Raw genomic sequence first — 14,629 nt, forward strand, 5'->3', positions numbered from 1 at the left:
CATTTATTCTTTTTTTCAGTTTCCAAGCAAGCCATTTTCAGGCCTGTTTCATTTAACTTCACAGTTATTTAATCAACTCCAATTACCATTTACTGGATTTTGAAAATGTGAGACAGCTAAAAGACTTGGAAACAGCCTTACTTCTCTGAATAAATGGGCCTGTAAAAATGGACAGATCTTCTCCAAGCCAACTTTCAACTATTTTTTCCTTTAGTCTTAGAAGATATAGATAAATTAATCACATCTACTCAATCTCCTCTTGATGCCAGTGTGTGTATCCAAGTGGCTGGAGAAGCCTGCCAATCTGGCTGTGACTACTGCTGTCAACCCAATAAACTAAAGACCTGAGACAGTGTTAAAAGATCACGCTTCCAGGTCCTACTGAGGCTCAATTAAGTCTACCAAGAATTTCAAAACAAGTATAAATTCTTCACTTGATTATTTTTAATTGACTAAGAAAATGCTTTTGCATATATTCATTACAGTAGGTACATAAAAAATACAATTTTTTCAAATATTTTCTTGGATTGGTACCATACCTCACGTTTGCTACTGGATCATGCGTCAGTTCAATAGCAGGTAGAAAGAAATATTTACAGAAAAATGATTTGGAAAAGATCTCTATAATAAATTCACAGGTATCCAAAAATCGGAGTCTATTCCAATAACTTTTTCCTTGGCCCAGTTCTAGAAACAACAACAAAAAATTATAAGTTTAATTTTTCCTACATAAAACTTCATGTGAAAAAATCACTAAGTCCATGACAATCTTTTTTATATCCACAATTTGTTTAGCAAAAACAAGAGATAAGGGGGAAAAAAACCATATTATATACCCCCAAATTAATAGCACCTGAAAAAACAGAAAAAATGTATTAAACATTGCATTCAGTTCCATGAGCATTTATTAAATATTGAATGAACATATCTACTATTTTTTGATTACCCACCATGTGCTATAAGTACTTTATACATATTATCTCATTAAATCCTGAAAGTCAATCCAATGGGATGAGAATAAATTTATTCCTCCTAAAAGGTAAGGATACTGAGATTCAGAGGTTAAAGCCACAGAGCTGGAAAGTACAGAGCTAGAATTCAAATGCAGGTCTGTATAACTTCAAAATCTTTGACCAATGAAATTAACTGTTTTCTTCTTCTCGTTTCCTTAAAAATGCTTTGAAGTAAAATCATATGTAAACACGGTATCACTGAAAATAATTCAGGTCAATGTTGAAAGGATAATTTTCTCTCCCTTCTTACAGAAATGTTCAAAAGCAAAATTCTTAATATTTAAAACCAAATAGAGGGCTTCCCTGATGGCGCAGTGGTTGAGAATCTGCCTGCCAATGCAGGGCACACGGGTTTGAGCCCTGGTCTGGGAAGATCCCACATGCCGCGGAGCAACTAGGCCCGTGAGCCACAATTACTGAGCCTGCGCGTCTGGAGCCTGTGCTCCGCAACGAGAGGCCACGATAGTGAGAGGCCCGCGCACCGCGATGAAGAGTGGCCCCCGCTTGCCGCAACTAGAGGAAGCCCTCGCACAGAAACGAAGACCCAACACAGCCATAAATTAATTAATTAATTAATTAATTTTAAAAAAACCCAAATAGAATCTCCATTCAAAATAAAACATTCTAAAGGTCAGGTCCTACCACTAAAAAAATGAAAGCTGAATTAAAATACAGTAAAAAAGGAAGATTAAAGTATATTGAGCATTATTTTTTCTTAAATGGAATTTTATGTACTCTCATTTTTTGAAAAGTGGTGATCCACTCTTAAAATGGTAAACTCCAATAACCAGAAAAATTCCATTACCTGCCTATGCTGGATAACAGAGTTTAATTAAAGCATTAAGACACTACAGTCAAAGCAAGTACACAATAATTAACAAATTCACTAAGTATATATAGGTGTGCACCACTACTTCTAGAATTAACACTTTAACAAAAGGTTTTTGTCTTGATTTTAGCCCACAGCAAATTAAATTTGCATTTGTTAATTGACAATTTTTTAAGACATTATAAACCACCTCGGCTTCCCAGATTCACATTCATGTGTACTATCAAGTCTATCCAAGGGAACAAAACTCACATTCTGTAATATTTAAAATAGGAACATAAAACAAATTATTAGATTCAAGGATAGCCTACTTATATCTTAGTTCCAAATTGTATTAATCAGGATAGAAACTGGGCTTTCAACAATAAGTATACATATTTTAATATCTCAAGTGTAGAAATTCACAAAAGGCAGCCTAGAGTAGTCATTACTTTCATTCATCACAAATCTGATCCTGTCAAAGATTTCTAAAACAAGCCAAAAACATTAGCCTACAAAACTCAAATGCAAATATATACCAACATTGGTCTAATTATTCATGGCAAAATGATACATAAGTCAGATCTCACTAAGGCCAACCAGTTTGTTTACTCTCTATTTTTCAAAATGAGAGACAATGATTACTTACGTTCAATTAATTTTTGAATGACCTCGTGTCTCTGTTCTTGTTTACGATTATAACGTAGAAAAATGCATAGAGTTCGTGAAGCGGCCTTTTGGACAGGTAAGACATTCTTAAAGAAATAAGGAAGACAATTAAACCAGTCTAATTGTATATACTCTGAATAATTTGGCCCCACAAATCTATTTTAAGTTATTGACTAAAAGTAAAAGCAGTACTGCCTACCTCTCAAATCACTGTGGAAGTGTCTTCATAATTTAACATTACCATCACTCAGGCAAATCAACTAATCTACTATCACACTACAAAGTTAGCGCAATTTGGCAGTCATTTCCAAATCATCCAGATTTGATTTATATTTGACTCTCATTTCCTTGCCACTTCACCTTAAGTGATATTCTCCCCAAATTATATCTCAACCACCTCTGGACCTTGTCACTCATTTATTCAACAAACATTTGTTAGAACATACCCTGTGTCAGGTATCTCACCAAAGATGTGTAACTTCTAAAATATAAACTCAGAGATCCCATGACCAGGTATATGTCATATCCCTCTGGCTTAGTTCTGCCTCTTTCACCTCACTGCCATTCTTTGAGGTCCCCGGTCCATGACACAGATAAAGCTGAGAATCCAAGGGACACCATACCAATTACTCTTACCAGTGTTTTAAACTCCTTTGTCCTTTGAATTTCTGTCACACCACTGGGCAGAACCTTAATTCTAAATGAATTCAACCATTCATCTTTACTGGATTTGGGTTCAAACGATGTATTAGAGAAAAATCTCTCAACCAGATATACTGTATCCAGTATAAATTCATGTTCACCATCTTGACTTACATATAAATATTATAACATTCAATTCTTGACGATTCAGACTATTATACTAGGATCCTTGAAATTCAAGTAGGAAAAACTATACATTGCTCAGAGAGTACTGCCTGCTACCTCCTCTCATATTTTATACAAGTTATTTCCATTCTATTGAGTACCATTTCATGTGGTGCTTTTAATCAAATATAAAAGGAGAATATTCACTATGAGTTAGAACAGAAAATTTAAGAAATGCACATAAACAGAAATATCAGTGGAATTACGGAAAATGAATTTTAGATAAAGGAACTAAATAAAAGGATGTTACTCTTTTCTTTCATTTTGTGTATACTAATAGAATTTCAAATGCATAAACACTAGTCATTTGAAATAAAAATAGTTTAAAATACGTATATTTTATACCTCACAGTATAAGGTAATGCCTCTTGGGCCAGAAATCAAAGATAAAGGTAATTATATCAAAACAGGTAAAAGCCGGTTTAAAGAAGTTGTGACCACTTAAGCATGCGAATAATGACTGCAATTGATTAAAACATTATTTAATATAAAATGATGAGTGTAAAAGAAAGAGACAAAACCAAAAACAAAATTCATTCATCATCATTGGAAGTGGCTACTGCACCACTTCAGAGTTTTCCTAACTCTGAAAATTGATAATTAGAGGGAAAGAAATAAGAATTCACCCTCTCTTTACATTAGGAAATATATTTTAGGGTAAATAAATTACCCAAGTAGATGTAAAAAAAAAAAAAGGCATTTCTCCTGAGAAGAATGCCATCAACAATGTAGAAGAAAAGACAGAATTTAAAAAATCATTTTTCTGCAAGTTCTAATGAAATAACTGATCAGGCAAGGATCATCAATGGATGCTAAAACTAATGGGTAAAAGCTTGGTGTGAAACTGGGTATTGCGAGTGTTGAAGTGTCAGCTTCAGATTGTGACGCAGATCACAAGGGAGAAAACACAATTTTGCAGTAGACTAACAGAGCCGTCCCCATCTGCACAACCACTCCTAGCTCACTTACGGAGGGACAGCCGTCCAGACACAATGCAACATAAAATACACAGCAGCATTTATGAAGTATTCTTGCCAAAAACGTTTAACCTAAGACTTGGCAAGCCCTTATCAAACCTCCAGTTTAGAAGAAATATGGAGAAGATATAAACAAGTCAATCCATGAAGACATTCTACAGAACAGCTGACTAAGTCTCTTCCTCAATTCAATGTCATGAAAAAGTGGGGAAGGGCGAAGAGGGAATCTGTTCTGGATTAAAAGGGAACTAAGAAAAAAAAAAAAAAAAAAAGGGAACTAAGAGATGTAACCACCTAAGGCAATGTATAGGTCTTAGTTGGATCCTACATGGAATAAAACAACTGTCACACATATTTGGGGCATAATTGGTAAATTTTAATATGAACTTTAAATGATATTAAAGATAATTGTTCATTTTGTCAAATGTAATAATTGTATCATGATTATATAGGGCAATGTCCTTTTTCAGAGATGAATACTGAAATGTTTAGAGATAAAAATATAATGATGTCTATAATTTAAATTTTTCAGCACAATGAAATAGAAAAGGCCAATATGTCAGAATGTTAACAACTGTTAAATCTAGGTGATGGGTGTGTGAGGGTTCATTATAGTATTTTCTCTGCCTTTCTGCGTTTAAAATTTTTTTCATAACAAAAGCAGGAAAAAAAGTTAGTTTCTGTCATTCCTCTACTCAAAACCTTCCAAAGCCTTCCCCTGTATCACAGAATACAATCTACGCTCTACATCATGGCCTTCAAGCACCTGCGTGTTGTGGGCCCAGCGACCTCTCCAGCCTCATCTCTCGCTAACGACCGCCACACGGGCTTCCTTGCTGCTCCTCACACAACCAAGCACACCCCGTATCACACCTTTGCATCCACTCTTCCCTTTGCGGGGACCACCTGTCCTTCAGACCTCCACATGGTCACTCCCTTACTTGGTCCAAGTCTCTGCACAAAGCATATTTGATCAGAGAGGGCTTTTTCCTGACCACTATATGCACAATACCATCCTACGACCCTCCATCACTTTCTTCCCCTCTACCCTGGTTTTTAGTTCCTCCTTGTACTTTTCATCCCTGGTGTACGATGTATGTATTATATGTGTTTGTTTTCTGTCTCTAATAGAATTTAAAGTTCTATGAGAACAGGTCCTTTGTCTTTTCATTCACTCCTGTGTTCCTAGCATCCAGAATAGTACTCAGCACATAGTAAGTGCTCAATAAATTTTGTTAAATGAATGAATATTACAACCATTAGATACGGAACTAAAAATACAATCTTTTCTCCAGAGAATATTGAAACAGAATATAAGTGTCTTTTTAGATCATGGAAAATGTGCTATAGTGAATCACGTATTTCCTTTTAAGTGTGGAATTACCTCCTTGTGAAAGAAAACATAAAGCAGATCCCTTAGGCTTGAAAGTATTTTGTTCACACTATGTTGTAAATAATTTCTCTTTCCTGATAAGTACAAATATGGAATAATTACGTATTCTTAGCTTTCTAAACACAAAGACACTTACTAAGTAATCAGGTTGAGACAATTAAGATCAAGACCACCTGTTAATATATTTATTTTATTTTACTATTTATCACTTCCCACATGACCACCATGTAAGAATGCAAGGCCCTTTAGAGCAGGATTCTGTCTGTCTTATTCACTCCTATATCCCCAGCTCTTAGAACAGTGCCTGACACACAGCAGAGACTCAAATAACTAACTGCTGAATACAGTAATTAATAAATTCTGCTTGATTTCATGTGAAATTTTCTATGTGGTGCATTCATGTATTATCCTCTGAGAAGGAAGTTATTTTTGTCAATATCACTTTTTTAAGATTATCACATCTATAAAATAACCTTCAACCCCTACACTTTGCTTTGACACGTGAAACAAACTTCACGTAGAGATGTTAGGTCATAAGATATATGCCTTTTTTCTTTTTTTTTTTAGTTAAGTTGTAAATGACACCAATAATGTCATTTTTTTCCTCTTTGAAGCTAAACCTGATTTTGGGTTTTTGAGATGGCTACTAGATTTCATTATCTCACTTTTTTGGGGAACAATAAGAATTCAAAGTACTTTTTAAATGGTTTCTAAAACATACATTATGTAGAACTTTTTTATACTTCAAAAAATGGTAGTATGATGTCATATTCAATGTACAGTGAACTGAGGGTTAAACAATCCTCTCTGGAAATTTTAAGGAAAAAGGTAGACAACTTACTCTCTGGGGAAATTTGAGTACAAGTCTTTTTTTTTCCCCCCCTACTTTGACTCTAATTTTGAGGTTATCCGTAGTAGGGCATCCGTGTTTTTCGTATACATTTTATTTGTAACAAGTCACTGCTCGGGTACTATACAAGAAAAAGAAACCAAACTAGCATTAAGGACCTTAAGGGACACCCTTAAGGCAACAGGGCACAGCTGAGGCCGTGAGACATGAAAGGTGTACATGAGAGCAAAAGGCACTTTGCAGTTGAGATCACTGACTCCTGCCAACCTCTCCCTTGGGAAGAACAGTATCAAGCTGGCAGTGCATGTGTTTACACTCTCCCTGCGCATCCCGCATCCCTCTCTCCAGCTAGGCAGAAGCTGATGAAAAGGAGAACCGGTGGGGAAGCAAAGGTAACACCCCTCCAGGCAGAAGGGCATGAACTGAGTTTGTCGTTCTGTTTCAAGCATGTGGAGAATTTGGTTCGTTCCAACACGGGAGCAAGTTCAAGAGAAAATCAGATAACAGGTACTGGGCTCACATTTGTCATCATGATTGTGAACATTCTTTGCAAGAAACGATAATAAATCTGATCACTTGATATGACGTGTGGCAGACAGGCGTATTTCTGGAGCAGTTTCTCGTGAGTTCTCCACTTTAAAGAGGCTGCAGCTCGCTGCTCAGCAGCTGTGAGAGCTGGAATCAAGTCAGGGAGAGATGATAACTAAAGAAGAAAACACAGCAAGAGAATCAAAGATAAGTAAAGAAATCAGCTTCAGCACTCAGCCAAATTATTCAGTCTTACAGTACACTGGGGAGGGGCAACTCTTTAATCTTCTCTGAAATTAGGAGGCACCTCAGTTGTCACAGGGAGGTAAATGTTTAGTAAAATCAGGAGGCACCTCAGTTGTCACAGGGAGGTAAATGTTTAGTAAAATCAAATACTTTTTAGAAAAAATCGATGAACAAAATTTATGATTACTGGAAACAAAATTTTGAAAGAGACTGGGATTCACAACCCTTCTAAGGTGAAATGTATTCTCTTTCACTGTCAGCAAACTTTGACCCTCTAAACTCCTACCCTTCTGTCCTCAACAGTTGCTATGCTTTGCAGTAATAATTAATGCTAATGAGAACTGAGAATATGAACGCAAACTCCAAGGACAATAAATAAGGATTGTGTGGCAATGTAAGAATGGTAGAGGCCAAATGTAAAATAGATAGCTAGTGGGAAGCAGCTGCATCTCACGGGGAGATCAGCTCCGTGCTTTGTGACCACCTAGAGGGGTGGGATAGGGAGGGTGGGAGGGAGACGCAAGAGGGAGGGGATATGCGGATATATGTATATGTATAGCTGATTCACTTCGTTAAATAGCAGAAACTAACACACCATTGTAAAGCAATTATACTCCAATAGAGATGTTTAAAAAAAAAAAAGAAGGGAATGGTAGAGGAAATTCAAGCTGTTCAAACTCTAGCAGACATTTACTGAGCACCTACTATGTGGCAAGCACTATTTTAAATGTTTTTCATACATTCTTCTGTTGATTCCTCACAACAACTCTGCAGAGTAAGGTAGGCCATATAATGTCCAGAAACTTTTTTGATACATGGGATTTACCTTATTTTCTTGAACACTGCTTTCTCCACCAGTAGACATAAGTTCCAGGATTTCTGGAAGATGATCTATGAGAGCATCTAGTACCTTTCAACAGAGATATTGATTACTCTTCTTGTGATGGCCATGTTTTTCTAATCTTAGATTAGCTAACATGCCAATTTCTACACAGAAGTAGTATGAGTTACCAAACAGCATTTTGGGGGTTTCTATTTTCTTGCTCTGTCATCTTCTTGCTGCAAAGTCTTAGAAACAAAATCAGCTACCTTGATCAAACTACCTTTGAAAAGAGATTAGTATGTCTACCTCTTGATAATATTCAAATCGTCTAGATCTGAGACAGCCTGACAACATACTCAAAGCTGCCTCCCAACTTCTAAAAAGCAGTTTAAGTCAGATGACACCGTCAGTGATGTCTAATGTTGAGGAGTTGAGCTTTGGTAAGCTAGCAGTCATTTGGGCGAATAGGATATAGTAGATAAAGCATCAAAATAAAGTATTCCAAAGCCTCCACAAGTATACTCCCCAAACAATGCTAAGAGAAATAAAAAGATATAAAATGTGATATAACATATGATCACAATTGTGTAAAGTTTTAAAAACTTTATATAGGAAAAATAGAAAATGAAAAAATATAAGACAATAGAAACAGTGATCAGAACTAAAACTATTCTTTTGTCTGTCTACTTTTTGGCCTTTCCAAAATTTTCCGTAACAAACAAATATACATATATATTTTAAAACCTACTATTTTTAAAAGATATTCCCAATTTCTAGTCTATAATACAGTGGCATATCGACTTGAAGCTTCTAGGGCTAGTCAGCTATTAGAATTCACGCAATTCCCAAGAAGCAGGAAAATGAAAAAAGGCATTGATATATTCAAACTTAATATAACAGAAGTAAAAAGCCAAGAGTAAGAAGATATTACCTCCAATGATTCATCTTGTAATAATGTTATTAGTTCTTTATGTATTAAATACACTCCAGAATTCAGAAGTTTAGACACCTAGAATGGAGCAATAAAGTCTCTCAGATTTGAGACTACTAGATATATAAAGGTTATAAAAACAATTTTAAAAAAATAATCCCTGTTAGATTTTCTTCTAAAATGAGACTTGTTTACAACACAACTATAAAATTAGATTTCTAGAAAAATTACTTGCATACGTAAGCTTTTCAGTCTGCTTCCTAACACGCTGGAGTGTGTGAACATATTGAGGGTCGGGAGTGTAGAAGAATGGATTTATCAGTCATAACTTCCCTCTCACAGGCACTAATAAGCTCATGGATGCCTGTAGTTCATATTTTAAAGTCTTAGAGCAGCCAACAGGTTCTTTCAAGGGAGCCCAGCCACGGGAGCATTCATCTCGGTTCAGAGCTCCCAGAGAGGGCAAATTCTACTGAAGGCCAGTAGCCACATAGGGATAGAGAAAACTCCTAAGCAAGCAAAACTTCGAAGACTTTTCCCATCAAAGACTTCAGTCAGCAAGAGAGGAGTTGGGAGTTGGGAGAATCTAGACTAAACCAACTCCTTTGTGAACCATTTTTTTTTTTTTCCCTCCAGACAAGCAACAGTAAAAATCTGCAATGGTAGATTCACCAGTTTCTACTTCAACTTTAAGGTTTTGGGGTTTTTTTCCACATACTGGGTTTCTGAGTAAGGTTTTACTTGAAAAAGGGGCTCCTAGACAAATAAGGTGTTTTAAAAGTCTTTGCTCTACAGGGTTGTTTTTGACTTTTTGAAAGTATTTTCAAAATACTATTTTTCTGAAAAACAAGAATGAACTCAGAACATACTAAAGTAATGATCAGAATCCAACAATAACACTGTTAAGGAAATTTAAATCCACCAGTGGATTTTCGTTATTTAAAAGGACAAACCTAGACTAACCATTCATTTATGGAGTCAAGTATCATCTTAACCTACCTACATGGTATGATTGTAAGAATACAGAAATTAGCCACCCAGCAAATAGTTAAATCAATGATTTCCAAACTTACTTCTACTGGTGAAATATTTTTGTGTACATATTTCAATATGTTTATTTCTATGGTGCTAACACATTATGTCCACTTATAGTGGACATAAATACAATGAAATATTAAAGGTATGAGATAAAAATAAACATAAATAGAAACTCTCGTATTGCATAAATATTGCTTTCTCAGACTCTAATCTCATGCAACCATCTCTGGAGACCACCAATCTAGACAAATACAAGCGTGCATGGTAACTATGCCTAAATGCCCACTTAATACATATTAGAGACAAGTAGTTCACTCAGCCAGCCAGTGCCCTCTGCCCTCTCTCCTCCTCCAAAAGCATATTCCTATATGCATATTACAAAGATGACTTAATTGTTCAACACTGAATTATTTTAATTAATTATACCATTTAAAGGGAATATTTTCTGGACTTTGCACAATGAACATTTATTTCATTCACACTAGAAAAAAAATGTTATTCAAAAGAAGCAAAGACTATCATTCAATAGTCAAGAGCCTTAAGTAACATTTCTAATGCTGCTATGGATATCCTGCACACTTTCAGCTAATCTGACAATGCTCTGAACACAGTGCAAGGAAGGAGGTGAACTATCCTCACTGAGAATAAGAATATTTATTATACCTCTCATAAAGGAAGGAAATATTTTATTAACCCACACAGATATTTTTATGTGACAGTCCTAAAGTTGGCAAGTTATAGGTTATACATGTAAACTGCAATTATAGCAACATGTACTTACTGCAATCACTCAAGAAACATGCCCTAAATTTCAACCTCAAGGGTTAAGAAGTTAATTATAAAGTTTAAATTCATAATCATAAAGTTTAAATTCACTTTTGCTCTTACACTATGGAGAGTTGTTGTAACAGCTGAATCTAAAAGCTGTGCTCACGAAACATGATCCATTTGCAGTAAAAACCATATATTTAAATAATCTATCTCTCAATTTTCCATTTGTACTTAAGTTCTTAAGTTTAGGTGTAAAGCTAAATATAAACATTATAGGGCTTCCCTGGTGGCACAGTGGTTAAGAATCCGCCTGCCAATGCAGGGGACACGGGTTCGAGCCCTGGTCCGGGAAGATCCCACACGCCACGGAGCGACTAAGCCCGTGCACCACAACTACTGAGCCCGTGCTCTACAACAAGAGAAGCCACTGCAATGAGAAGCCCACGCACCCCAACGAAGAGTAGCCCCCCTCGCTGCAACTAGAGAAAGCCCGCGCGCAGCAGCAAAGACCCAACTCAGCCAATAAATTAATTAATTAAAAAAACAAAACAAAAACATTATAAAGCATATAAAAACTGATTTTACTTCCAGATCTGTAACAGCCACATCCATACCACAATGTCTGGCTTAAAGTAAGGATTTACTAGAGATATACTGAACGAATGGATTAATACCTGCTAAACGAATATAATGTATTTATGTAAATGAATTCTGTGTAACATTCTAAACAGAATTACGGGAATTTTTCAATATTTAGGACTAGAATATGAGAGCAATATGGAGCCTGTATCTTTTAATAAATCTGTAAACAGATGTGTACAAAATATCAAAAAATCATCTAGTACATGTAGGTAGAATTAACAACAAATGTAAAGTGTAAAGTGGTATCACTTTTTCAGACTTACTTCATAAAAGCAAATAGCAATAGTGTATCTGACTGGTACTTCAGGGTCATGACAAAGGCAGAAGAATGTAGAATAGAGATCCATGTGGAAATTTTTAGGATCAACAAAAACAATCATGGCCTGGTGGAGGTGGGAGGGAGAAGATGAGTGGGAAGGAGAGAAAAACATGAATCAACACCTCTTATTATAATCATGTCACTTAAACTGAATCATGTCCTCTGAATCATAATTTAGTTAGAAACCATATTTGGAAGATCCAAATGTATGCATATAATTCTAATATATATACTTACACAGAGATAAATATAAATTAACCAATATACACCAGTCATAATGCTAAGTAGCAAGTGTCAAATATGGCAATATTTTTCAATGCAATCTATTCACATGTTTTTAAGTTAAAATTAAAACGTTTAGCCAATACAAACGTATAATTTATTACCGGAAAGTTATAAGCACAGTTCTTCCGTACTGAAATATATTTCTTCTCCTGCTCTAAGATTTGGGGTGGAATCTGGTTTTCATTGTGTCCATTTTCCTGTTGCAAACCCAATGTACAAAGTTTCTTATAAAACTCCAAAAATCTCAAGTGTTGATCTGGAGTAAATATTCCTAAAACAAATGCAAAACCTTTGCTCAACATTTTAACTGAAAACAATAATTAAAAAGGGAAAAGCAAAGTGCAATAAAAACATAATTGGAACCAAATATTTAAATAAATGGTTGGAAATCATAAATAAAAGCAACAATGAGAAAAGAATAACTATTGTGAAGAAATCTAATGGTTCTTCACCTTATGTTAATTTTAACAATATTTTCATTTTAATTTCGATAGTATAAAACTATGCAATGCAGGAATTATACCTGCATTAATTTCTGCAGCATGTACCATTGTATATACCACTAGTGAGTCACTACAATAATAATATGGCAGCCATTATTGCTATTTACTTATGGTAAATATTCTAAAGTTGCCTACATAAAAGACATGCACATATGTCTGCAGAGAAGGAGCTTAAAAATGGAATCTGAGAGAATTCCCTGGCGGTCCAGTGGTTAAGACTTGGCACTTTCACTGCCGTGGACCCAGGTTCAATCCCTGGTCGGGAAACTAAGATCCCAGAAGCGGTAAGGCACAGCCAAAAAAAAAAAAAAAACAAAGGAATCTGAAAGACGGCGAAGTAAACTCAAAATAATTTTGATCAATGGAATGGACTGATTCCACATTCGTATACCGTCTTAGGAAGCTAGTAACTCAACATATATTGCAATACTTTTTTTCAACAGTCTATTAAAAGTCCACAATCTGCACAAAAATATGTTTTTCTATGCTAGATTGTTATAATTTAATTAATGCTTACATTATTTTAGTAAGCTAAGAACTGAGTAATATGTTCAGCATGCCAAGAGTTACAGGTATTATTCTGCATTCTAAGCTGAACTGCTCATGTGATATATTAATTATTCCACAAAAAGTTAATAAGAGTATACTTACTATGCCCAATAGTTAATATACCTGAGCTTCTATTATCATATACCAACTAATACATAAAGATAAAATATTCAGAAATTCAAAAGGCTATGCCTACTTCACTCTGCCATTGTTTTTTTTTTTTTTTTAATAAGTTTATTTATTTTACTTATTTATTTTTGGCTGCACTGGGTCTTCATTGCTGTGCGCGGGCTTTCTCTAGCTGCGGTGAGCAGGGGCTACTCTTCACTATGGTGCACAGGCTTCTCATTGCAATGTCTTCTCTTGTTGTGGAGCAGGGACTCTAGGTGTGCGGGCTTCAGTAGTTGTGGCACACGGGCTCAGTAGTTGTGGCTCACGGGCTCTAGAGCACAGATTCAGTAGTTGTGGCGCATGGGCTTAGTTGCTCCGTGGCATGTGGGATCTTCCCGGACCAGGGCTCGAACCCGTGTCCCCTGCATTAGTAGGCAGATTCTTAACCACTACGCCACCAGGGAAGCCCCTGCCATTGTTCTTTCATATAGGTTCTACTAGTGAAAAGGTCATTTCTAACTGTGTTCTAAATTATGCTATCAAAATTCTAAGATCTCTTAAGATTTTACACATTTAAAGGGTAGGCTTTACAACTGAAGAGCTAAAGTTTAGTGGCTAAGGTAAAAGAAAAAGGAAAAATTATCTATAATCTTGACATTCTTAGGACATATCATACCATATAGTCCATGGCATAGTTTTCCTAAATGGAAAGATAAGGAAATAAGAATTGATTCATCTGCTTTGAAAGATTTTTCACAAAATGATTTCACTAAGGGAAGTATAGTTTGACTTCTGTCATCTGAAAAACAAGAATAAAACATAGTTTAGATCCAGTTGCCCACACTGCACACGTGGAAATTAATGCATATACACAAATTCCAGAAAGAAAAATTACTATGTTAGTCTCAGAGTAACAGAAAATATCTGAAAACAATGACGATGGAGGGATGACATAAAGAATAGGTGAGAGATAAGTGGGAAACATCAAAAACTTTTATGCCAGGCTAAGGGGTTTGGACTTGACACTGCAGGCCATAGGGAATAAACTATAGAGTGACTACAAATTAAAAAGCTAAGATGATTGAGGCTTTGAGTCTGAATAACTACAAGAATGCTAATACTACTAGTATAAATAGATGAGCAGCAGGAACTCTCTTCTGCATACATCTCACACCATGCTGCATTTTGTCATTCCAGTTTTGATTGAAATTAAGTTAGCTTATATTACATTCTGTATAATGAATTTCTTCGCTTTTACTTCCTATACAACTCTTTTTTAAAAAGTGAATTCATTCTTTGAGTATGC

The 14,629-nt window shown here is 35.5% G+C and overlaps 1 protein-coding gene across 3 annotated transcripts in view; it reads right to left on the bottom strand.

Moving 5' to 3' along the window:
- Positions 1–14,629, bottom strand: part of PPP4R4 (protein phosphatase 4 regulatory subunit 4) — a 114,889-nt gene that overhangs the window by 25,880 nt on the left and 74,380 nt on the right. For 2 of the 3 annotated variants that reach the window (XM_068552804.1, XM_068552645.1), the window contains 8 exons: positions 14,000–14,122; positions 12,262–12,431; positions 11,820–11,939; positions 9,106–9,183; positions 8,178–8,261; positions 7,098–7,280; positions 2,471–2,576; positions 540–687 (listed from right to left, as the gene is read on the bottom strand). In XM_068552804.1, coding sequence (XP_068408905.1) covers positions 540–687; positions 2,471–2,576; positions 7,098–7,280; positions 8,178–8,261; positions 9,106–9,183; positions 11,820–11,939; positions 12,262–12,431; positions 14,000–14,122 — 1,012 coding nt within the window. The remainder of the gene's footprint in view (positions 1–539; positions 688–2,470; positions 2,577–7,097; positions 7,281–8,177; positions 8,262–9,105; positions 9,184–11,819; positions 11,940–12,261; positions 12,432–13,999; positions 14,123–14,629) is intronic. The other variant, XM_068552736.1, reaches the window with a different exon arrangement.

The sequence above is a fragment of the Eschrichtius robustus genome, chromosome 1 (genome assembly GCF_028021215.1).
Source record: "Eschrichtius robustus isolate mEscRob2 chromosome 1, mEscRob2.pri, whole genome shotgun sequence".
NCBI classification, from domain to species: Eukaryota; Metazoa; Chordata; class Mammalia; order Artiodactyla; family Eschrichtiidae; genus Eschrichtius; species Eschrichtius robustus.